Here is a 27153-nt window from a genome sequence, read left to right on the forward strand (position 1 = left end):
CTGATGAATCATGTGGACAGACGGGTGTGTATCTTACCTGGGGAAGACATGGTACCAGGATGCACTATGGGAAGTAGGCAAGCCAGCAGATGTTGTTTGATGCTCTGGACAGTGTTTTGTGATGTTATTTGGACTGGTACCACCTACATAAACATTGTTGCAGGCCAGTTAAATATGGACACTAATTAAGAACATTAACATTAATGAATGACTTCTTTTGAACTATCCACTAAACTGAATCAGTTCTTGCAAGCTGTGATTGATTTGATTCAACACTAATATTGTGTAAAGGTAAAATGTACTGTATTTATAAACAGAAGTAAACTATATATGTTTTTAATACCACACAATTGAGTGAACAACTAAAAATGAGTACATATATGGAGGGATTTGTTATTAATAATTATTAATAAGTAATATGATTAATTTGTGAATCTGCCATTCCTAATCCTTACACAGAATAAATTAACAGTTTGAGCAATGTTGTGTCATTCATTCATTCATTCATTCATTCGTTCATTCATTCATTCATTCATTCATTCATTTATTCATTCATTCGTTCTCAGTAACTATCTATTGGAATATTTTGGGATGTAGGAAGAAACCAGTGAACCCAGAGAGAACTTATGCAAAAAATAAAGGGAAGAACATATACAGAAACTAAAAAAAAGACAGTGACCCAAACCGTGGCCCTGGAGCTGTGAATCCCACTGTGCTGCCATTAATTTATCACTTCTATGATGTCATAGAAACTCAAATAGCTCAATTAACATATTATAATATGACAAGAAAGAATGGATTTTAAGTTGTTTTAGACTGATAAGGAAGACCTGAATTCTTACACACATTATTGTTATTCCTGCCTATTTTGTATGACTATTTGATGCAATGCCGGATGGCTTCATATCACTTTGGATATTATTAACCATCATCATAGCTTTTAAAAGCCATCAGTTCCTCATTTTCTGTTCTTTTTTTTCTATATAAAATCAATAACTTGCACCACAAAATCTCAGAACCCACAGAGCTCTCCTTCTCTCCCAGTCTCTGATTCAGTTATCTGCACACAGTCATGCAAACAAACAGCAGGATGTTCCAATCTCAGCCCCGGGCACTCATTAAAACAGCAGTTATGTTCCAAAAATCTTCTGCTGTACTTCTTGCAGACTAAGAGGTGCCTGAACACAGCACACTGACCCTGAGTGTTTAGTGAGGACTTCCATTGTGACTGACCTGAGCTCCAGAGAGCAGTGAGCAGTCAAGATGACTCAAATGATTCGAGACAAAAATCATAAAACATAACAAATGGGTTCAGCGTGTAAGTGCATTGTGCTGTTATGCTTTTAAAAAGGAAAGGAAAGATGTTTACTCATTCAGACAACAGGGTTGTTTCGACCTTGTGCATTTATATTCCTTGGGTAAAAAAAAAATACAATGTGACAAAAATAATACAGTGTGATGCTCATACCTTCTTTTCCCATTTTCATCTCTCACACTCATTACCTCTATTATATAGTACAATGCAATTTCCACCTCATTTCGTGTTTGAATGCTAATAGCCGCTGTACATATTGCAGGATTTTTTTTTACCTCCCTTCATCTGATTTTCCCACCCGAGATAAGTCAGCTCAATTGAAAATATGAAATACTGCCAGGCTCAATTTGCACCGTAATTCCCTGTGCAGCACAGAAAAGAGCATAACAGGTAGAAATGACATCCAGTGCAGAGTCTAGTTCATGTCACAACATTAGTGCTGCTTGCTGCATAGTTTTAATTCCTGCAACGGCGACACTGAATTGATATTTTCTTCCGTAAAGAGTGCACAACCTTCCTATTTATTACTTACTAGTTTTTTTTCACTCATCCACTTACATGACACACAACAAAAAAACAACTCATTCACACCACATTTTGGAGACAGACTAAGGATTTAATACAATACTGAGTTTAAAGCTATTTCTGACTGACATCTTTAATAATGCAGCCTTGTTTCTAGTTCTTATCACAGGAGATACATTTCTATTTGGAATTTATGATGTACTGTATTAACCTCATTTACTAAACTGTGGTTAAAATGAGTCCTGCTTTATTTGATGCAGTGTAGATCAGAGAGCAGAGAAACGCTTAAGAGAAAAAGATTATCACAGGTTTTTCATGCATTACAGTTCTATCGATTTAACAAGAAAAAATACAATTTTATTTAAATTGCAAAAATGTAGTAAAAACATGTTTTTAGCAAAATTAATCGTGGCAAAGTAAAAAAAGAAGCAATAATTAAAAATTGCAACCTGACAAATTAATTGGTGTGTGTAACATTATCTTACTAGTGCGGAGCTTGTACGGTGGCTTGCTAAAGTATTCATCTCACTGAACCTTTCCACACTGAAAAGGGTTATAACCTGGAATTGAAAGGGATTTAACTGAAATAAAAAATCTCTCTCTCTCTCTCTCTCTCTCTCTCTCTCTCTCTCTCTCTCTCTCTCTCTCTCTCTCTCTCTCTCTCTCTCTCTTAACATATACATTTATTTATTTTCTCACTATATTTACAATGTTACAATGCTCATATCCTTAGAGAAAGCAGAATGATTATATGTTTGTCGCAGGATGATAGCACGTTTGTTATTAACTTTAGATTATGTGGCATATTTCCTGTACAATTATCTGTTACTATAGAAACGATTACATAGCATTTTAATTTACAATTGGCACTAAGGTTCGAGTTTAAATGAGAAGTGTGTCCCTCACCATCTAACCTTCGTATCATCCGATCCTAACACTTTTATACAAGCAGTTAGAGTTTAAAGAATGTGGAAAATGAGAGCTCTTCAGACTGTGTGTATTGGAGTGTAATTGGTGTGTGTGTGTGTGTGTGTGTGTGTGATGGTGTTTGTGTTGCTCCTTTATGCTTCCTTTTAGCTGCGTTTGATCTGCTGTTTTGTCTCTGTGGCTTGTTCGGAGCCTGGTGTGCCTCACAGCTGGAGCAGCACAGCAGAGATGTGAGTGCTCTTCCTTTTTCACTCCCACCTCCTCCTCATTGCTCTTCTCCACTCTTCCCTCTAGAGCTTAGGGGCTTCCGGACTCCACCGTGCCTCTGCTGTGCCACTCTGAACCTCCCTGCCGAGGTCACCATGGCCTGGGTCAAACAGGAAAAATAACTTCACCACACACACACACACACACACACACACACACACACACACACACACACACACACACACACACACACGCACAGCTTACTGTCAGATGGTCCAATTTCTTTCTCTCTTTCTGCTTCTGTGGATCTGTGCCATTTCTTCCTGCTGTGCGAAAGTGCTGCGCCTGACAACATAGGCCAAGCCCCAAGGTCAACCCTCCAGCTCCCAGGTGAAGATTCAGAACAGTGAGCTCCTCCAGGGCCAGTGTGTTCCTGGCAAAACAAAGTATGCACACAAAAGCGTAGTATTCTGCATGCGAATGGAGCAAACATGTTGCCAATATCATGCAATAAGCACGATCTTACTAGTGCAGAGCTTGTACAGTGGCTTGTGTAAGAATCCCGTCCCCCCCACGAACCTTTCCACATTGTATAGAGTTACAACCTGAAATTGAAATGGATTTAACTGGGATTGTACGTCATAAATATACACAAAATAACCCATAACATTGAAGGGAGGCTATAAATTTAGCCTAAACATTGAACATTCTGTAGAGCAAATCCATTATTTAAAATGCAAAGGATATGGCATAGCACACCTCCAAAATGAGGCAGACCACCAAAGGTCAGTGACCAGGTAAAGGAGGGATTAGTCCTAGAGTGAGATTAGTCCCATTACAGAACATACCAAGAGGTCAAAGGTAACTCTGAAGGACATGGAAAGAGCTGATGGAAGTCATACAGGAGATCCTTTTCATAGAATAACAATAGACCAAAAGAGTTTAGAAATTTACAGGAAATCCCATTTGGAGTTGAATGGCATAGTGGAAACTCGTGCTTTCTCTGGTCAGATGAAATCAAAACCTTTACAGAATTCTACATTTGGTGGAAATCCAGAGAAATACATTCTTAGAGTGGAGAATTATGAAGGTGGTTAACCATCAGAGTTAACCTCGACCTTCTGGCTGCTTCTCTATCTAATGCCTTCAAAGTTCATTAAAATGGAATTTTGAAACCAAACGCTAATCAATATTTTCCATAATATTTTCCTGATTTGTTTGATAGCTCAATTGTGTTAAAAAACAGAGTTTGTTTAGATATTTTCTAGGTTGTAGGTTAGATATGGACTTCCATAGCCAACTATAGTTACACTGAACTCCATTTTGTTACTCCTGATGACAGCATGTTACATGAGAACTAATTTATGAGTTTTCACTGCAACGGTATTCAAGCAAAGCTTTCACATTAATTTATTTCAAAATAATTATGCAAACTTAATTAATGCATGATCCGATGATAATTTTAATGATCCTTCAGTAGCTAATGTAGTCAGGGGGGTGAATACTTATGCAACTGTATAATACAAAGGACAGCCATACAGAAGATACAGCAACCCTGGCCTTGCTCAGATAGCGAATACAGACACACACAAAAGCACAGATGTAAGTAGGCTCTCCCAGCAACAAGTGACCCTCTGACCTTGCTTTTTTCTATCTGTGTCCTCGTCTGTCTCCAGGCATGAAGTGCTGCGCGCCTGACGCACCAGTAATCCAATGCAAAAGAGATCATCTGGCCAGTATGATTGAGCTAAATGCTTTGCAACCAGCTATCTGTTTCCATGAATGGCGTAAGCACAGAGTGTGTGCCTTTTTAAACGATTTTCCTACGTTCCCCTCCAGCCATATAATTGAATTGTACATATAGCACCTGTTAGTTAATACACAAAATAACCTGCAAGCAACGTATATAATAAAGGTTTAGTCTATGTGAATAGCAGAGTGGGTTAAACAGATAAATGATTTAAAAATGAGAATGAAATCACGACTACAAGGCTCGTATCGAGCATATAATCACAGCTGTTCAACTCTCCATCTTACTGAAGGTCAGTGTTTATTTCAGCCAAGCAGAGATTGAGTCGTTCAGAAAAAACAACAATAATGCAACGTTCGTAAGCATCTGCAACCTTTTTACTCTGGATGGAATGAGGAGATAACCTTCTGCTTCGGGATCCACATCTCCCACATGTCTTATCTTTTCCAAAGGAAAATGGAGATACCATGAAGGAAATGGCAGAGCTCTCCATCTCTCTCACGATTCTGACAGACGTCTGGGAATGAACGTTATTAATGAGCCAACATTTAATACTGGAACATATTGGAGTTTATTCCCTTCTGAAGAGAAGATATGTCTAAAATATGTATATGGATTTTTAAATGATTGAGTATAGTCATATTCGGTACTAACCATCTTATCAGTATCATGTATACACTTTATGTACATAACTGATCGTTCATATTCTATATTCATATTTTATATATTTTATTCATTCTATATTCATATTTTATACTCATTCTGTCTATATTGTATCTCATCGTCTGCATTGTTTTCTTGTACAGTATAGTGTTATTTATGTCTGTACCTTTGAGAGTCACAAACTGCTGGAACAAAATTCCTTGTGTCTGTCAACACACTTGGCCAATAAATTTGATTCTGATTCTGATGAACTTATCAAGAACGTCATACATTCATACATTCATTCATTCAGTCATTCATTTACTCTTACCTGTTCCACATGTAAATTCACCATTACAGAGCACCACAAACATTTACACATGCATTCATGCTAGAATCAACACTCCAGCTTGTTTTTTTGGACAGTCGGTAAGAAACCGAAAAACCAGAACAAACCCACAGAAACAAACACAGAAAACCAGAGCCATGTCTCGCTCTAAAGAGTTTTAAAACATTTCCATTTTTTCCTTTAGATAAATAGAGGGATAGATACAACTTTATTGTTTATTTTATTTAGTGCAAAGAGTAGCAATTGTGCAAATAGACAAGTGCAGATAAATATGTAAAGCATGTAATATATATATAGCAGATAAATGAATACAGGATGGGACAAAACAACTAGTGTTAACTGAGTGCTAGAGGAGCAAAGAGTGAAGTTGTAAGAGCTTGTGTAAGTACAAATAAGATTTTCTTGCTGTTCATAGAGTTGACACAATTTTGGGGTTAGTTAAAAACATCTGTGCAAAAAAATATAACAACAAAACACTTTACTAGCAGTTTGTAAAAACTAGCTAGCTAATACCTAGAATAACAAGTGATAGTTTGCTAGCTTGTTACTACCAGCTATAACAACAGTAGCCTCATGAATTTCATGGTCATCACCGAGGTCAGGAATCAGGGATGCTGAAGCTGTGGGGCACTTCTGTAGTTGTTAAGTAGGTTTTATTGCCATTCGTCTAGGCCCATTCACTGTTATTTCTCTTGTTTTGTGTGTTAGAAAATTACAGGATTTGAAGTCATATGATGCTCCTTCATGTACAATAAGTTATCATTTGAACAGGAACCATAAAAATATTAATGAAGGAACGATTTAAAGGGATTTATGGTCACGGAAACTGGAGTCAGTTCGAGTTTGTTTATATCATCAGCGCCCTCTAGTGGTAATAAACATTAACTCTCAATCCTCTTTTCTAACAGCCATATTTTACTGTACACTGCTGGGGGACTTGATCCAGTGGAAAAATTCAATTATTTGAAAGATTTTCAAATGTAATTTTTAAAAGATATTTTATTGTAGACTTTGCTTTAATAATACTGTAATTTGTAAACAAGTGTGACTTGTCAGACGCTTCTGAAATTATTGCAATTTAAGAAAATATTTTTTTACTTCTAAAATGTTTTACGTCTCACTTCATGCTACATGTTAAGGAAACTGTCTATAAAATCTTTTTTTGAAAGCAAATTAAACATAAATGTGTCAAAAGGTGTCAGAACGCACAGTACATCACAGCTTGCATGTGCAGCCTGCAAAGTGGGAAAAAGAACATGGATGCCTCTGTGAAAGTGTGTGTTTTATGTACATGTAAAGCTCATAAAAAGCATTTTGAGATTAAACTGTAGTACATGTGTATCCTTTTTGATGCAGGAACCCAAAAGCTATATCCAAAACAGTTGAACCCCATAAACACAGGCTTTCTCTAAAATTTCCCTAGATTGTAGCCTCTAGTAAAAAGTCAAGTGTGAAATCATTTTGACTTAAAGGTAGGGTCTCCGATTTTTGAGAAATGCTTCAGAAAACTGAGTCGGGCCGACAACTTAACAAAAATCAAAACAAACGTGTAGCCAATGAGCAGAAAGGGGCGTATCTTGTCAATATGCAATATACCTCTTGAAACTCGAATCTGTGAATATGCGGCCAACTTTACTTAAGACGCTGAGGCGCTTTTTTCCTTCTCGATAGGTGAGTAACGTTGGTTTTGCTTTGTTTCACAGAACTAATATATGCCGTCCTTTGCATGATTATGCTTGTGTGTCATTTTGTTTGTTTATCTGCAATCGTATTGTTCTTCCCTTCAGCTATGATAAAGACACATTTCTTTCCATTAGTTGCCTGGGTTGCGTATGTATGTGTTGGCGGAGCTATCAATACAAGGGTGGGACCCATTTGGGTTAGGGGCGTGTTTGTTTTGGTGATTTCAAATGTCAACATTGGGGTTCAAAAATCGGAAACCCTACCTTTAATTTGATTTGAGACTCAAACTTCTGCCCCACCAGAATCGACTGTTATGATATGCTGCAGATGATAATGACAAAAAGTAATCAGGAATAAATCGACAACTTTTTAAAAGCATTTTAATTCCAAGTAAAATAAGAGCAATAACAACTAACAGACTCCATCATAAGTCCTACACATCTATACGTGTACTAACAAATATTTAAAACATTTCTTAAGAAAGTTAAAGCCAGACAGATATTTATATATATTCTTTTTACAATAAAAGATAGTTCAGAAATATTCAGAAAATATAGAATTAACACTTAATAACTTAAAACATTGCATACATGCTACATTTTCACTCAGTAAGTGAAACGAAATATTTATTCTCAAGAGAACTAATATTTTCTCTCTAAATCATCTCAGCTCTTAGTCTCCAGATATATTTTTGGTTGTTACAATTCTGTTTTACCTGCAGTATAAAATACAAGGTTACACACATTTAAAATGTTTAATCACATTGTTTCAAATGCATGAAATGCATCCGGGTTGTAATGAAAGGATTTAATCAGTTGAATGATGATGATGCTTATAATGATGATGAGGGACATAAGACAGTAAACCAGCTAGATTATTCTGTCATCAGAGGCACATACCTTGCCATTTTTGAAATTAATGAATATATTAATAATTAAGTATTAATACAGTGCATTGCAGAGTGGGGCTCTGCTCTGTAGATATCATGACATCACTGTTTCTGCATTATTCACAAGTTCACTGCACTGTACAGTGTTTATGGTTGTGTTTCTGGATAAATTAAAGTGGTGTGCTTCTGTGTTGTAACCAGTAGGGGGCAGCACAAGAGCATTTGAGTCATATTTCTAAAGCCTTTTTAAAGTTCTGGTCATGGAGAAACAGGTCGTCTGCTCGAGATTGGAGCTTAAATGGAAATACAGGTTATACAGAAAATAAAGCATTTCTGAATATAAAACCTAAAGGAGACAATACAGGCAGTTGGTTAAAACACTACAGCTGTGTAATATATATATATATATGTATATATGTATATATGTATATATGTATATATGTATATAAAACTAGCTCCTGTATACAGACTGAACTGTTTTAACTCTGGTGTAACTCAGGGAGAAATTTACATCTAAACAGAATAAAAAGTATTAAAAATGTGTGATTAAAAGGTGGAGACTTCAGTATCAACACACTAAGTGTAACTTTAAGCTTCCTTACAGAGGAAGTATGGAGGTTTCTCAATAAGCTGCATTAATGTTTTTTGTAATAATTTCTATAGAGGAACAAAAGGCTGGTGAGTGAAAGACTATAAGTAATATGACAACATAAACTACTTCCAGTTTTGTTCATAAGATTAAACTTGTGTTTGATGTGTCATTAATGTGATATAATAGGATTTAAATCAGTGCTGATTCACAGTAGGGTAAATAGCTAACACTTTACATCAGGTAAGTTAAAGTTCTAATCAAGTTCATACACATATACTGTATAATCAGTGATTTGAACATAGGTTGACTGAGGCTGGCTGTTTTAAAACTCAAAATTCATAAATATATACAATTTAATTTTAAAAAATTCTTAGATTTCTGCAAACCTACTTTAAGACAATTTCATACACATAAATCGAATACTAAATTTATTGACTCACAAGATTGAAAATAATAATTTCAAATAATTCAAATATAAATTATTTTATTTATTTTCACGATTATTATATTCAAATTCTTTAGTTTGTTTTATTAAATGCTTTTGTTGAACCACAATTCAAAAGTGATTCATTTATTTAAAAGATTCTTGTTTAAAAGATTCAAATCCAAGAAGGTGATAAGTTGACTATTGCTATCTGAACCCTATTGCTTTGATTTCTTTTCTAAATTTGCTGTCCTTATTATTCCCGCTCTCTTAGAAGTCTAATCCCGATACTCATCCTGGGACTGAATAAAGACACACATGAATGTTAAGCTCAATTCATGTGCACTCTAACGTTCACTATACTCAAGGTCTGGTTTAAAAAAAAACAAGAAAGAAAAAAGAGAACACCATGAGGGCCTCATGGGTGTGTTTGGTTCTTCATGTTACCAGCTACAGAAGACAAACCTCATGGTGGCACACCCAGCGTTCTCGGTCGTATCGGTACTGTGAACGAGGTAAAAGCACTCCAGACTGGTGCCACTCTCTCATTCCATTCTCTTCAGCTGAAAAACAACATAGCTGCATCTTGCAATGGAAAGACTGATAAGAGTTTACCAACCCTATAGATCAGATCTGCATGCAAACAAGAACTTTCATTTCCATTTATAGGGTTCATTTTTATAGAGCCATATTTCTTCTTCACAGGATTATGTTCACAATACGCAATAAAACACATTCACGTGGATGTTTTTTTTCTTTTCTTTAAAAGTTCCATGTGGAGTTCTATTATAAATGAAGAGAAAGATACAGTTGCTTATGTCATTTATTAAACACATACGGCTTGGTATAAATAAAGCAAAAAGAAAAAGAATCTTAATACAGTTTTGCAACATGTCAGGTAAAAGGTGTTAATTCTACATTTCATGAGGCACAAAAGACCTGTCGATAGGTTTAATTAATGAGAGCAGGCTCTGAAACAGCAGAATGATTAAAAATGTGTAATGAAGATGCTCCACAGGAAGAACTTTCCTGTTAGTCAGGACTACTGGTAAGATCTAAATGCCTTTCCCAGACATGACACATCGGATGCAGATCCAAACACAACACCGTAACTCTGCTGTGCAAACACTGATACAGAGAATAAACAGCCCTTGCAGACAGGAAATTAGCTGTTAAGAGCTGATGTAGCTCAGGTACATTTGCCATGCGCATTTTATCTATTATGTAGCGCATGTGTGCAGGCTGTCGTGCTTTATGGACACACTACACACCATTGCATCATGGGAGCGTGTGCGTGATCACCTTGAGTCTGTCAGTGACTCAGGAACGGACACAGCAGACAGGTCGAGAAAGACTAACAGGAAAGAGAAAAAAGATGAAATACGAAGAAGATGAAATTAAATGACACACGGTGTGAGGTTAAATAACATGCAGATTTTTTTTCTTTTTCTTTTTTCTTTTTTTTTTTTTGTTGGTGAACTGTGTGCGTTTTATAAGAAAGAAAAAAAAAAACACACAAACCAAAATAAAATAAAATAAAAGAACGTTTCACAACGGAACAGTACAAAATATACCATCCAGTGTATAAAAATACAAAGCTCCTTAGAAAACAGATCTGCTGAGTTGTCAGATGTTCAGTGCCTTCAGTCCGCACACAAAACAGTCTATTAACACTGTTTTAATGCAGGGGTGTCAAACATATGTACAAAAGGAAGTCATGTTTTTCATCCAAATTGTATTGTAAAAGAACTAGGCTCTGTTTTCTGAGCAGTAAACTGTTACAACGATATGTAATGTATCATTAGCAAGATTCCTCTTGAGCATCTCTCCTCTGTTGATGTATAATAATCCCAGTTCAGTACACACAAGAGCATCAGTTAAAGATCTCAGTGATTTTGACTGTTGAATGATGGTCCGGTTTGAGCATTTTACATGTAAATGATGAAACAATAAGATCTTGTAAGTGTCAGTACTTTAGATCTTGTGCTGAGAAGAAAAGCATCTCAGATCATGTTGAGTTTTTAGGTGGATGAGCTACAACAGGAGAAGATTGCACTGGTTTCCACTTCAGCTGAAAACTGGAATCTAAGGCTACAGACTCACCAGAACTGGACTGTTTAAGGAAAAATAAATAGTTGTCCTGTTTGAGCTTAAAGAGGAAGCTTGACACCCCTGTCAATGTCCTGAAATGATCTGTGCTTCTTTAAATATAACTGTGTGTGATTTTTCAGCATGCCGTGTGCCACACTCAGAAAACTTTGTGCCTACGATGCTCTTTGAATTCCCTCTAGCCTCTAAAGCTCAAAGTTACTAATAAAACATGACACCAGTATGTGAGCACAAAACAGTCTTGTGTTTGGTTTTTTCATTATATTCAGCAGTGGGATGTGGAAAAGAAGTTGAATTATCATGAACCACAAACTAAGAAGAAGATGCATTGCGAGAATAAAGCATATCTGCTAGATGTTTGAATCTCATGATGAGGTGTGTAAACATTCGCTATCAGTAAGTGGAATGTGAGGATGGTACAAATGATAACACCCTGGTGTTTGGTTTGGCAGGTTCATCAAAAGCAGATTCAGGTCAGTTTTGTGTCAGTAAACTTGTAACACACACACACACGTGCACACAGTAATTACTTTAGATTAAAAGATATTGTACAATTCATGCAGAAATATTGCTCCTAATCCTACACACGTACAATCCCAGGCAGCTCGCTCATTAAAGTGCTTTAAATTCAGTTTTCAATTTTTTCCCTTTTGCCCTTCCTTTTTTCTACCATTCTGAGAACTTCTGTAACGTGAGAACAGCAAAGAAATTGGTCCAAGACCAACTGTTCAATTCCCAGTTTTCAGGCAAAGGAAATTTATGAGCAGCAGCCATCTCAAGGTTTATACAGCATGTCAAGTGAACAAAAATGTTCACGTTCTAGTCAAAAATATTGTTCTTCTCAGCTAACCATCAGTTTTGAGAGTGCTGGAAGCTTTATTTTTTCAATAATAGATGTTAAATAATAAAAGATTTAACCCAGTGGTCTACGTGAGGAACCCACGGCCCAGATGCTGTTCGAGCCACTGCTGCAGGAGCTGCAGGTTGAGAGGTCCGGTTTCAGCATGCATCTGCAGCAGGATTTCGTAGAGCACCACAAGCAGGGGCAACCCCACGCTTAGCAGCTCATACAAAATTGTGTAGTCATGTGCGTTTTCCCTGAGGTGCCGGCCCAGAGTCTGAACTTTCTCACCCAGCCAGTTACGAACACGGCGGGGCGTAGCACACACAGCCCGGCTCACATGCAGCGGCCAGAGCAGACTTCTCCTCAGCACAGAGGACAAAGTACCTGCAGACGGCGTGGAGCTGATGTCACTCTCGGCTGAACTCGGAGATGCACTTCTCCGGGTGGTGCTTTCAGATGGCTGAGGAAGGGGGAAATGTAATATAAAATGCTGTCAGTATCATAAGATCATGTATAAGAGCAAAGCTCTGTCATATTATTTATGACAAATAATACGGTGAAAGGTTACCATCTGTGGCTCTAATATCCTGCTGGGCTTTATAGCACATTTACGCTGAGAGAAATGGAGCTTGCAGTACAGCTTTCCTGTGCCGGAAAAAGAATCACTTTATAGAGAGCATACTGAAAGAGCAGTGTAGATCAGGGAAAAAAAAAAAGCCAAAAGCAACATGCTAACATGTGTCAGCGTACCCTGTTCCGAGTCGAAAGCTTGTGCACCCTGACATAAAGGAGCACTACAGGTGTCACAGCGGAAACACTCTCTGTGGAAGAACAGTCCCTCGGCACTCAGGCGCTCTACCACATACACCCGCTTCTTGCACGCATAGCACACATCACCCGAGCTCTGGGGGAATTCCCTCCGTAAGGAACCCTGGGAAAGAGAAGAAAAAAAAAACAGGCAAGTCAGATCTGAATCAGTCTAGCAAGGTATTTGGATGGGTGTCCAGAATGTAGGCTGCTGCTGTGGGAACGATCATGTTGAACAAATTATGTGAACTCAGACTATCTTGACAAAAAGACAAAAAGGATTACTGAAACAACGATGTATATACTGATGTGTTTAAATAATCAGGTCAGGGCTGGAATTCTGCAGCGCGTCATGTGCTAATATCACACTATCTAATCTCTTGTAATCTCAGGGCAGGCCTGAGTAAATACTGAACCTTCAGTATTTATTTGGCCAATGTTTGCAATCCTGGTGAACCAATTCGATACTGAGTAAATCATATAGTATATGTGTATAAACTTGTGTATATGTGTTGCCTGAACCTGAAGGTTTTTAGTAAATTATGAACCCTATCACAATGCAGTGTCAGAATGATGTCTGAATTCTCCTCACATCACCGTTCAAGTTCATAATTGGTCGAAAATAGAGAGTTTTATTTAATCCTGCTGATGCAGTTGATATGTTTGAACCCCGTTCAAAGATCATATGTTCTAGTTTTCAAATTATGAACACACAAGCAGTCTACTTTAAGTTATTAAAGATGTTAGATGTAGACTTAAAATTATTCCATCTGGACCATTCTGACAAGTTTTTTTAGGAAAAAAGAGAATAGTCCACCTAATATTTGTATCTGTATTATTGTAATCATTTAAAAATCCTTCGACCGATATAACCATCTCCCTCCTCTGCACATGTCAAAACCAACTCAATCTAGCCTTTCTGACCTTGTCCCCAAAACAGCCAACCTGAGCCGTCCCTCTGATGTGCTCGTCCCTAATCCTGTCCATCCTCGTCACTCCTAAAGAGAACCTCAACATCCTTATCTCTGCTACCTCCATCTCTGCCTCATGTACATGTGTTCCTGTGCCAAAATAGTCCCGGAGACACAAATAAGGGCTTGTGAGTGTCTGTGTGAATGATTTTATTATTTTCTGTATTGTGACGATAGTGTTGGATGTTACGCAGGTGTAGACAGTGCTACTGGAAGATGCACAAGCAAATACTTTATTTGGAAAGTCCATGCAGTGTGATCCAATCGTATTTAAGGAATAAATAGGATAAACCAAAAGCCTTGTCAGATATTAGTGACACATGACAGATGGTTCATGGAATATCAAACTGTCAATATAGTGGCCAAATAGTTGATAACGTTTGTGTCTAAGCACAAAAACTCTACTGATGGGTGACTACCAACAAAACAATGTTGTATTAATAAGGTGTTAAGCCACCAGAACAGCTTCAATGTGCCTCGACATGCAGTCTACTTTATAAGTCTGAAGAACTGTGCTGGAGCGATGAACCTAATTTTACCAAAAGATATTGCCTCGGTTGGTGTTGTAATGATGGTGTTGGAAAGTGTTGTCTAACACGTCGCTCCAAAATCTCCTACAGGTGTTCAACTGGGCTTAGATCTTTTAAGTGTGATGGCTAAAAAAAATCCTCTATACTCGTGAAACCCTTCGATGAGCCCTCTTTTTATATGTGTATATACTCGATGATAATAAAAACTTTAAGTTAAGCTGCATATAAGAAATAAAGGATGCAGGAAAAAATGTGTATTTTGAAATAGAGTAAATGATGCTAATTAGAGTGGTGTGAAAAAGTGTTAACACATAACACAAGTAAACAACATGCAGTTTTTAAATGAAGGTGTTTGCCCCCTAAACCTATTAACTGGTTGGGCCACCCTTAGCAGCAAGAACTGCAATCAAGCGTTTGTGGTAACTTACAATGAGTCTGTTACAGCGCTGTGGAGGAATTTTGGTCGACTCATCTTTACAGAATTGTTGTAATTCAGCCACATCGGAGGGTTTTCGAGCACGAAATGCCTTTTTAAGGTCATGCCACAGCATCTCAATAGGATTCAGGTCAGGACTTTGACTAGGCCACTTCAAAGTCTTCACTTTGTTTTTCTTCAGCCATTCAGAGGTGGACTTGCTGGTGTGTTTTGGATCATTGTCCTGCTGAAGGAAGCCATGTTCGCTTCAGCTTGAGGTCATGAACAGGATTTTTTGGTAGAAAGCAGAATTCATGCTTCCATTTATCACAGCAAGTCTTCCAGATCCTGAAGCAGTAAAACAGCCCCAGACCATCACACTACCACCACCATATTTTACTGTTGGTATGATGATCTTTTTCTGAAATGCAGTATTACTTTTACCCCAGATGTAATGGGACACACGCCTTCCAAAAAGTGACACATGCCTTCCAACTTTTGTCTTGTCAGTCCACAAAGTTTTTTCCCAAAAGTCTTCGGGATTATCAAAATGTTTCCTGGCTTGGAACTCTGCCATACAGGCCATTTTCGGTCGGCCGGCCACTCCTGGGAAGGTTCACCACTGTTCCATGTTTTCACCATTTGTGGATAATGGCTCTCACTGTGGTTCGCTGGAGTCCCAAAGCTTGAAATGGCTTGATAACCTTTTCCAGACTGTTAGATGTCAATTACTTTCTTTCTCATTTGTTTTTGAATTTCTTTGGATCTCAGCATGATGTGTAGATTTTGAGGATCTTTTGGTCTACTTCACTTTGTCACTCAGGTTTTATTTAGATGATTTCTTGATTGTGAACAGGTGTTGCAGTAATCAGGGCTGGGTGTAGCTAGAGAAATTTAACTCAGGTGTGATAAACCACAGTTAAGTTATGTTTTAACAGGGGGGCAAACACTTTTTCACACAGGGCCATGTGGGTTTGGAGTTTGTTTTCCCTTAATAATAAAAACCTTCATTTAAAAACTGCATGTTGTGTTTTCTTGTGTTATCTCGGATTAATACTTAAATTTGTTTGATGATCTGAAACAATAAAGTGTGAAAAAATGTGCAAAAAAATAAAAAAAGCAGGAAGGGGGCAAACACTTTTTCACACCACTGTATATATTAGAGAGAGTTTTCCATCTTTCTAGCAATATACAATTATCCAATTAAATGACAACTGAACAATGAAATGACAGTATACTATAAATTAATATATATTTTACCTTCCTTTTTTTACACTAACCATAAAGCTAGGAGCTCGGAGATGTTAGCTCTACACACCATGTGTCTTACCGGTGAGGTTAAACAGGTGTCTGTGGGCCTGTGATCATTCTCATATAGAGTAAGCAGCCTCTCGGCCCGAGCTTCTACCACCAGAGACACTTTCCCAACAGTGCGCTAACAGGCAGATGGCAGGAAAAGACAGGAGGAGGAAAATAGAAAGCAGGAAGAAAGAAAGATATTTCAAGAAGGTGGAAGAAATATGAGAAGAAAAAAAAAAGGCAGGCAAGATGCCTCACTTGTTCTGTGTTTGCACCCTGCACTGTTTGACAGTCGCTTATTTATGTTGTACAGGCCTCAGAAAAGACAGACTGCATGTTCCTCAATAAACAAACCATGTTACTGAGCATTCTTGTGGTATTTTGAATATTTGGAGCATTTTACTGAAGAGTGAATCGTTTTTGTATGGCAGATGAATCTCCCAGAAGAAGGCTGAAAGATAAAACAGGTTTCTTTCGGAAATGAAAAGTGTTTCAGGTCAGACATCTGGTAGGGGAGGAGAGGAGTGTGAGAAATGTGTTCTCTGTTCTCAGTGCGGTCAGCCAAATGTTTCAGAGTTTGCTGTGTGCTCCTCTGGTTTGGTCTCATTACCCAGACTACAAGGGCGGAGCAGACTGCACCGCAATAGAGCACCACCAGAGCCAGGATCAACTCAATAACACAAAACCATGCTGTCACTCCAAACCAAGGTCAAATCAAGCACAGCCACTGACTAACATGCACTCGAGTGTATGGATAAACTGGCATCAGGTACATATAGGCAAAGGTTTGTGGACACCTGATCACCAAATTTATTTGAGCTTATTGAACATATCTTTCCAGATGAATCTTTCTCTTGCACTTAGAATAAGCTCCACTATTCTGGGAAGGCTTTACGCTAGATTTTGGAGCTTATCCATGAGGAACCACCATGGAACAGGTTTGAACCTCTTATCTGCAGTGATGGGAAAACAGCATTCAAAAGACATTCAATACGGTTGTTTGCTTCCAACTTAGTGGCAACAGTCTGTACATGAACCACATGTTAGTGTGACGGTCAAGTGTCCACAAAACTTTGGCCTGAAACTTTGTACCTGCTTAGACTGAGTACCTGCACTTGTTTTATTTTCTCCTGTCCTTCAAAATAAGTCCTGACTCTGGTGATGCTACACTAAAAGCGGTAGATGCAGTAAATCCTACAATGCGTACAGTTTCTTCTGCATGTCTTCTTCCAAAATCATTTAGTTCAATGTATTTGCACTTTTACCTTTTATTTATAGTCTTAAGAAACATCACATATTTCTGTAAGATATAACCTGTAAAAACTCACCACATGCGAGTTATTGTGTTTTTCTCCTTGAGTATCTCTTTTAGAAAGCAGTAAGTGCTGAGGTTTTCTGGGTTCAGGAGAAGACAAATAAAAACGAAGGCCAAGGGGGAAATAATAACAGTTCATGAAAACAGGTTAATAAAAGATTCGACTCAGATGTTACAGCAGATATAAAGGACACACAGGATGAAACACTGAAGGCAGCGAGAGAGAAACTACCTGGATGAGAATGAACAGGGGGGGAAGTAGCAGAACAATGTGGTGGAGGTGAAAGTGAGCTGGAAAGAGGAAGGTTGACTGCAGTCTGTTAAAAGTAGATAAAAGCAGAGGTGTAAGCAGAGGAAGCGGAGACGGGACATGTGATGGGTAAAAGATTATCTACCGATCGAGTGGGTGACATTTTTTTTTTTTTTGCTAGTGCATTAGTTGCTAGTGCATTATTGTGTGTTTATAGTAAAGGCCAAACACTGTTCAGTATTATTAAAAAAGCCTGATTATTGGAGGAAAATACAAACCTTCTTCAAGTCATGACGGGACACAGTCAGTAAAATAAACACATATACAGACTTGCTTACAGAACACACATAAAATACCTTCTTAAAAGTCTTAATGTTTTTATTTCCTTTCCACTGAGGCACCTCTGTTTCTTTTTCACAGGCGCTCCTATTACTACTTAACTGAAAGCACACATTAAAAGAAATTTTAACAATTACAACAATTAAATAATGACATCATTAAATCAGCCAAAAGTTGCATGCATTTTTGTGCAGATAAAACTTGCATGCACAATGCAGCTCCATTTAAAACAAAAAGGTTCCCTGACCGTAGCACATGCACAAAAATAATATGTATGTGTTACAGAGATTTGCAGTCCATATCCAGTTAAACCATCTCTTCTCCAGTACTTTAAGAACAAAAAATAAGGGCTACATATATTAGGTGAGATTACATCACAGCGCTGTTGAATTCTCAGTAGTATTTGGTCAGATGGTATTGATTCATTTCTGTAACTACAGTAAGCTAGAATTCAAGTCCAAGGGTTGCAGTACTACGCATATCGATATCGCTAATGCATTATCGTTTCATTATCGTTGTCCTTTAACAAATAAAAATATATCAAATGGTGATATTTATTTAGATACTGTTTGTAAAAGGAATCTCAGGTGCTTTGTATCAAACTGTTTTCCAACAAATTCTTCATTCGTTCATTTCTCAGTCGAGACGCTATTTACTATCTAACTATTTAAAGCTGCTATTTCCAGAAATGTACCTAAAAACTCTTTTCTTTGTTATCTTTCATATCTTTCATCTTTAATTAAAAAGCTTTTACAGTAGTATAGTCACAAGTGAACGGTTTATTCCCGTGTTACGAATATCGGAGCCAGAAATTCTGTCCTTTTAAGTACGTCTTAAAAATTGGACTGGAATTTTAATGTGTGCTAGACAGATAAATCATGGATTTTAAATGTTCCATTCACTATGTTTTTATTTCTAAACACTGATTTGTTTCCTATAAAAATAATGACATTAATAACCAGCAAAATATATTTGCACTGGCATGAAAATGTAGCCCTATTTGTAAAAAGTCTATATAACCCCTGGACCTGATAAATATCAGATCAAATACTTATTTAAAGGAGTCCAAAGAAGTTGTGGTGTAGTTAGAGTACACGTACCATATGTGACCCTTTCAATGAATCTCTCGGAAGGTCTTTTTTACCTCTGTGTACCTCAGACTGTTGGGATGCGTGTGTTTAGAAAGAAAACAGAGAGAAATGAAAAGAAACACTAAGACGGAAAGTGACAACAAACGGTCAACAGCAATAGTATCAGTTATCAGTAATAGGCTTCAAATTTACATTGGAAAAAATTATATATATGTATATATACATATATATATATGTATATATACACACACACATATATATATATATATATATATATATATATATATATATATATATATATATATATATATATATATATATATATACATACACATAATGAAGCAGCCAGAGAAAAAAGGTACATAGTCTGTAGAGACAAATAAATTAAGAATTAAGATGAATAGCAGAAAAAGAAGGATAGAGCTGACCAAGCTGGTAATACAGGACAAAGGGAAGGAAGGTACGGTGTAAGAGATTGACAACTTGAAGGTAATTATAGAGTAACTGGAATCTAAAACTGCATTAATAACACAACTAACAAAAAACAGGAATGAAATGATCCTTAAATATCTGATAACACTTCAGTAGCTGAATATAGCAGCTTTAGTGTTCTCAAATGTTCCTCTCACCAGCCTTTTTTCTTTCTCTTGAAGTTAGTACAACAAAAACAACTGCGGCTTGTCATGTTACCAATAAAGTGCTCTATCTTAAAGGGACAGTTCTACCTCTCTTATGAAGCACAGACACTGGAGACTCCTTATCGATGATTATTTGTTTTTATTTACTTAATAACAAGACATTTTCAAATTTATTTTCATTAGACTGAAATGATGTGGAGAAATTACGTACCAGAAATCTCCCTGTGAATGAGACACATGAGTGCATCAATATAAACCTGTGATTTGACTTGCAGCTAGAACTCCATTCAAGTCAAGTCAAGTCAAGACAGGAAGCTTTTCGTCTTCTTGACTCTGAGCTACTATCAGAGCTGCTGTTTTACGAATATTAATCCAAACTTTCTGATAAACGGCTGTTGTTAAATGTCTAATAATAATGTGACACCTAATACTGAAGTGTGAGCAGATATTAACATCTGACCGTGGCTGTAATCTGAGAGTACAGGGGTGTCTAGTTTAATCATACCAATCACCCAGGAGCCATACCTGACTCCACATGTCTAATCAGTTCATTTTGAACTTTAATAGACTCAGGTGTGGCTTCTGTTTGGTTGGAATGGATAAGATTGGACATTCATTCATTTTCTACCGCTTGTCCGAACTACCTCGGGTCACGGGGAGCCTGTGCCTATCTCAGGCGTCATTGGGCATCAAGGCAGGATACACCCTAGACGGAGTGCCAACCCATCGCAGGGCACACACACACTCTCATTCACTCACACAATCACACACTACGGACAATTTTCCAGAGATGCCAATCAACCTACCATGCATATCTTTGGAGGAGGAAACCAGAGTAACCCGGAGGAAACTCCACACACACAAGGCGGAGGCGGGAATCGAACCCCCAACCCTGGAGGTGTGAGGCGAACGTGCTAACCACTAAGCCACCGTGCCCACCGTAAGATTGGACAGCCCTGTGTTAATATATAATGCTTTTAAACCTGTTGCCTTGTTATTGGAAGCTTGTTCGTAACAGAAGATTTGAACATTTTTTGACTGAATAACATTTTTCATGCCTTACTTTTCAAAATCAAACTTTTTAAACAGGAAATCTGGAAGTGATGTCAGCTTGGGACAAAGGGAAGCATGGTTTGAGGGTTCAGGTTTGGTTTGAGGGTTTGAGGGTTTGCTGAGCAGTTCAGGTTATTGACCAGGAGGATGAGAGTTCAAATCTTTAAAAAGCTTTAAAGGTCCTTGAGGTAAAGAATTGCAGTGTACTGTACTGTACAGAAATATATTTATGTGTATAGTGAGAATAAAAGCTGTCTCTGGCTGCATTTGTGTTATTGCTAATCTAAATCCTATGATTTAGCAGTGTAAGAGGTAATCGTTTGTCATCCCCGCTACATAATTCTTTCACCAGACAAGATAATCAAACACAATAAATCAAAAAATATTAAACTCGTGAATCTTCCCTAAACATTAAGACATGCATACCATATGTTCTTTGTTTCTTTCTTTTTTTTTTTGTTGTTGTTTTTTTTTTATTTCATTGTACATATTCTTTAAAAATTATAAATTTCCAAACCCTACTATAGGTCTTACTGTAGCTCAAGGAAAATTAACATTATATAATTCAGGCTGAACTGCCTGGTGTTTAAGTCACATGTATACGTACTGATAGAGTTCGAATAGTATTAAAGTTGCAAATTGATGGTTTCGGTTCTTTAATACAGCCTGATCGATGAACAAAATTAGACGTTTCCATGAACACACCAACTTGCAGAACCACTTCCTCTATAATACTTGCAAGAAAGCCATAAATAAACTTAATAACAGAAAATATAAATGTGACCATGAAACAGCCTTTAAACACTGGAAATGATGCAAGACTGCAAGAGGAACTAATTTCAATCCTAGCGGCTGAAAAACATGATTTTTAAATGTTAGAGTTTATATACTGTACCGTAATCAGAAAGCATAATAAAGTGATTAATTACAGTATGAATGCAATGAATACGGATTATCTGTAACTGATACGGATAATGTGTTTTACGGTGGTGCTTGAAAGTGTGGCTTCTCTTTGTCTTCTTTTAGTACTAAACTTTTACGCATCACTGTAGTATGTAATTTCTGGTGTTACATCAGTTCATAATTAATCTAAAAAAAACTACAGACCTGCAGATTCCTGCTTGAATAGCTATTATTTATATTTTAATTGCCGGTGATATTGTATAACAAATAAAGTTGCTTCTATTTCTTATAAGATGACAGCGGCATTGTGAAATAGTGTTTTCCAGTGTTTCTGAGGGTGGAGGTTTCATTAAAAAAAGTGTGAATTGAATCAAATTTAAGGCTGAGATTCATTTTGAATGTAAATTTAACTGCAAATAGAGCAAAAAGATGCATATAGTGTCATTGTGAAGATATTTCTGGAAAACTGGAACTTATTTTAGTTGTTAAGTCATTTGAAACATCATACTTGAAATCAAAATGAAAATGTTTAGTACTGCATCAATTATACATTGCACTGAAAGCCTTTGTCTGATTCAGTCATGGATATTAATGTCTTTCCCTCGTGTGTGAAATAAAACAGTGAAGCGAGTGCTTCCATCCTCAGCGAGCCAGAAGAGTCTCTGAGTCTCTGAGAGACTTTACAACACCCAGCTTGCTGAGGGAATTTTATCTGCTTTTCCATGTTTCTCTCACTGGGCCCAATAAACCACATAATGGAACAAGTGGAGAACATTTATTTTAATGATTTCTTATAAAAACAGGGAATGCTGATGCTGTTGAATGAAACATGCACTTTGTGACGTACATAGGCATTTATTTACTTACCCGATTGAAATAAAACAGGAGATTAAATATTAGAGACCATCGTGTGTCCTTAGTCGACCCGCGTAAATGCATCCGTGATAAAAACACAGGCTCGTTTGCACCAACAATGATTTAACTTAAACCTTTATTAAATATACAGCAAGTTCTTTTAAACTTGTCATTTAATCAATGTGAAGGAATTCAATCCTAGTTATTAACTTTATTGTCAGATTAGACTTAATCTAGACTGTTTCGTTATTTATGAACGCATCATTGACCTCTGAGGTTAGAAACAAGCTACGGTGATTAAGGCTAATATTTTCTGTCAGAGGTTAAAGGTTATAATCCCTGATTTGTTTATTTGTGCACGAAAACTAGAACTAAAATACAGCTTCGACCAACAATCTATTAATTTATATTACACTATCTTAGAACTTCATCACTGTTAGTGCAAACCATCCACCGTTATCCATTCCTGAACAATGTGCATGCTAGATGTTTTGGTGAATTTGGTGACTTTAAAGAACTGAACTCATGCGGTTGAGTAATTAAGAAGTCAGGACACACCACACAATATCATAGTCACCTGAGGTGGGTCGACGTTGCCACCAGAGAACAGAGAGCTCAAATGGTTGGCTTTCTCCTTTATGCTTTTTCTACGGAACTCTCTAGTGTTTTCTGTCTGCGCTTTCCTCTGCAGTGGGTCGGGGAAGGGAAGACAGAGTAGGAGGAGAGCAAAAGTAAAACACTGAAGGAAGAATTCTGCAAGTTAAATATTGAGTGACGGAGTAACAAAGTAATCAAGGAGGTCAAAGGAGAGAAAGCGAGGAAAGAGGTGGCGATCACCTGATTGATCTTCTCCTCCACTCTCTGCAGACGCTGCAGCATTGCTCTCATGGTCAGTATGGCAGAGTGACATGACGCAGCGTGCTCTGCTTCTGGGTTCTCTGACTGTGATGTTGGTTTCATGTGTGTGTCAGAAGGCTTTGAGTGTGAGTGTGACTGTGGAGCATGAACAGTGTGGGTGAGATTTTGGCAATCATGCCGAGAGATGTTAAAGGGAAAGGGGAGGAGAGGATCTGAGCAGGCTGATGGTTGGAGCTGTAAACACAAAGGAGAACTCAGCTGTCTGTGGGAGTCATTTACCCTATGAACATATTGTGGGATCCAAAAGTCTGAGACCAAGTTGAAAATTGGGGATATTTTCTCTTGAATATGTAATATTTTGCGCTAATTGTAAGTAAATGTGTGATACCGATCATGTTAACTGCTTTGTACACAAGGTAAAGATTTTTACTGAAGCACGTGTTCAAATGACACTCAGATGGATTTAATCTAAAATGGATCAAAGTTTTTTCACTAGCGGCAGTGTCGTTAAAGCAAATAAGGGGAAATAATAAACACTACGAAACTCTGAAATTCATAGAAAATTTAAAAAAAATTCTACTTTTCACTCAAGGTATTGTGAATGAAAATTGTAGAAGAATTAAATGCAAAACAGTGGCATTTCCGCTAGAGCTCTCGGACCTTTGGACCCTTTTGTATGACTGACTGTAGATTTTGAAGATCTACCTGTGTTTTAGGAGGTGGAGGAGGTGGGGTTTTCTTCCTGGGATTTATGGAGAGTGGGAGTTCAGTCAGATCGTGTGATGGAGGTCCCGGAGGCCTCAGAACGCTTGCGGTAAGCTGAGATTGTTAAATCGTAGGCGGTGTCAAAAAGTGAAAGCCGATGTGGTTAACAGGCAAGCAGGAAAAAGAAAGGATTACTGGAGAGAATTTACTAGTGAAGAGAGCATAGCTTCACAGTTAGAGATAAAATAAAGGTAAAGTGCTTTTCCAGGGGAAGCACACAATGTTTATTTCAAGTGTCTTCAACTGAACAACCTTTCAGTTAAGTATTTGAAATACTGTATTAGAGACGATAAAACTGACTGTGGTTCTTCGACTCTAGATAAGACCACGGTACAAAAACTCAATATTGTCTTATTTAGAGCCATTGATCAGGGGTTTTCTTATCAGGCCCGATTTCACCTGTTTAATCAGTTGTTGTTTATTTTTAATAAACTCTGGTGTGGCTTCTGCTTGATAGGACTCTAAACCAGCACCCACACAAGCCCAATGTTGATCAAACTGCAATAGATTAACCACTAACAGTTAAATATTCACCATTCAGTCATGTTAGTTATTGACCCCTGTAACTGACAGGTTTACATTTACAGCATTTATCTCTTTTACACAACTGAGGGTTAAGGGCCTTGCTCAGGGGCCCAGCAGCGGCAGGTTAGTGGTCTTGGGATACGAACTCACAACTATTCGATCAGTAGTTCAACACCTTAACCACTAAGCTACCATATCCCTCAGCTTAGAAAAATAATCACCTTGAAAAATGAAGAGATGCAAAAGTGCTAGTTGGACTTTACCTGCCTACGCAGAGTGCAGCTTGGAGTGCTCTCCTCAAACCTTGCAAGTAGCTGAGAGGCCATGAATTTGACTTTATTCTCTTTAATCTCCTGTTTCTCAGGTGCTGTGTTTTGACTGGAGAGGTTATTTACCTGACCAAAAAAATGGACAAAACAACAATAAGTACTGTATACATGCAATTATAGTGACTTAAACCTTAACTCAAAACGTCATGACTAACCCTTTAACATTACCAATGCTGGAAGAAACTGGAAGAGATTCATGTTCAAAAAGACTTGGTCATTTGCAGTTACGTTTGGTGAGACAACTTGGGTGGAGTTTAACTTTATGCAAATGAGAAGCAAGGCAATGTCGGAAGTACACACTGGAGTGATCCTATGTTAACATTAGAAAACTGACGAGCAAGAGGAATTTTACATGTTTGTGCAAGACATGGCAACAAAGAACCATTTGCTAAAACATTTGCATGGTTACATTTATCATTGTAATATATAAAGACATTATGAAGTTCGGAAAGAAGTAGCAGTGTTTGCTCGTGCCCCTGGTGAGCTAGTAGCTGTAAAGAAATGTAACTGGTCTAAATGTAGCTAGTAGAGTTAGATAGCAGTGTTGATCTACTAACAAAGCCAGAAGAAAGCTTAGCTTGTTACATATAAATCAAACAACTTCCATAAGACAAAAACTAAAAGTGTCCCAAGCAACTTGTCATTTTTTGGCTTTAGATATTTTTTTCTAGTTGCATCCTAAGACCTGAACTAGCAGGTGAATAATGCCAGAATATGGACTTGAAGAAAGAAACAACGATGTATTTTCTTCATAATCAGATTGCAAACACTATTTTCTCATCATTCTGAAACTACAACATGGATGCAATTTATACACAAGCATTTTCAATTCAATTCAGGTTTATTTGTATAGCGCTTTTTACAATTGACATTGTCTCAAAGCAGCTTTACAGAACATTTTCCCTTCAGAATTTTTTTTACATGTAGGAATGTACCTAATTTGAGGTCAAATGCGTCTCATTTTAACAGAAAGTGAGCAGAGTACAAAGAGGTGACTTTCATTCGTTCTGTAGCTCAGCTAAGTTGCCTATGCACTAGCTATACACTAACGAAGATATTTCTAGATATAAACAGCCACTGTTGACCAAAAGTACACTATACTGCAGGCTGAAAGACACAAGGTATGTGCTTTGTATGTGGATCCATTAGTAATGTGTTAAATAATTATAATGTGTAATAATGTGTTAACTATATTTACCTGTTCCAAAAAACTGCAGACTGTCCTCCGTCTTCTTTTGTTAAAATAATCATTATCTTCTACCTTTTTATCATCCTGAAAGATAAAAAGGAAGGTAAAGCATTGAGGCACTGATAGAAACAGCTTTAATACCTTCAAAAGACTCAGTGAACTGGATGGAGTCTGAAGGAGCTGTAAGGTCCAGCTTAGAGTAAACTGGATCAAAATGCGTTTGAGAGGAGATAAAGCCGATAAAAGCTGATGAGTCCTACCTTTGGGATTCGTTTTCGAGGCTGTGTAAAGCTCATTGATCTACAAACAGGTTGGGAAGCTCTTTCAGGAAATTCTTTATTATTTCCCCCTGTTTCTCTTCTTGAATCTGAAATAAAAATGACAAAAATATTTCAAGCTCAGTAAGAAACAGACAATTAAGAGCAAATGGACCGAAACTTGTCTTAATCGAATTTACTGGAACTTTAGCCGACTGAATGGAAAGTAAAGAAATGCAGAGGTTAGCCCATCTGCTTTCCTCTTTAAATGCCCACTGATAAATAGGCTTTTACTCTTTTTCCTGGCAAGCTTTAATGGAACCAATGATACCATGTCAACTAAACGTATGTATTACGATATTACAGTGTTACTGGAGAATGTGACCTGGTAGATTTCACAGAATGGCGAGTGCGAGTAAATTTCTGACTTGCACTGAAGCACAGATAATCTCCAAAGCTACTTAATCTCCTCTATCTCTAGTGCAGTGACCTACTCGACCTGAGTGAA

The 27153-nt window shown here is 37.4% G+C and overlaps 1 protein-coding gene across 8 annotated transcripts in view; it reads right to left on the bottom strand.

The window, feature by feature from the left end:
• Positions 1–10108: 10108 nt before the first annotated feature.
• The window catches only part of mical2a (microtubule associated monooxygenase, calponin and LIM domain containing 2a), a 53488-nt gene continuing 36443 nt past the window's right edge, over positions 10109–27153 (bottom strand). Inside the window, exons 14-25 of one of the 8 annotated variants that reach the window (XM_060885970.1) lie at positions 26649–26755; positions 26398–26472; positions 25134–25265; positions 24286–24399; positions 23560–23814; positions 23300–23407; positions 19283–19342; positions 18200–18283; positions 16310–16414; positions 13007–13187; positions 12825–12901; positions 10109–12716 (exon numbers count right to left, since the gene is read on the bottom strand). In XM_060885970.1, coding sequence (XP_060741953.1) covers positions 12339–12716; positions 12825–12901; positions 13007–13187; positions 16310–16414; positions 18200–18283; positions 19283–19342; positions 23300–23407; positions 23560–23814; positions 24286–24399; positions 25134–25265; positions 26398–26472; positions 26649–26755 — 1676 coding nt within the window. In that variant the 3' untranslated portion in view covers positions 10109–12338. The remainder of the gene's footprint in view (positions 12717–12824; positions 12902–13006; positions 13188–16309; positions 16415–18199; positions 18284–19282; positions 19343–23299; positions 23408–23559; positions 23815–24285; positions 24400–25133; positions 25266–26397; positions 26473–26648; positions 26756–27153) is intronic. The other 7 variants (XM_060885979.1, XM_060885987.1, XM_060885996.1 and 4 more) reach the window with 7 other exon arrangements.

Source organism: Tachysurus vachellii, chromosome 1, assembly GCF_030014155.1.
Source record: "Tachysurus vachellii isolate PV-2020 chromosome 1, HZAU_Pvac_v1, whole genome shotgun sequence".
In the NCBI taxonomy this organism is placed as follows: Eukaryota; Metazoa; Chordata; class Actinopteri; order Siluriformes; family Bagridae; genus Tachysurus; species Tachysurus vachellii.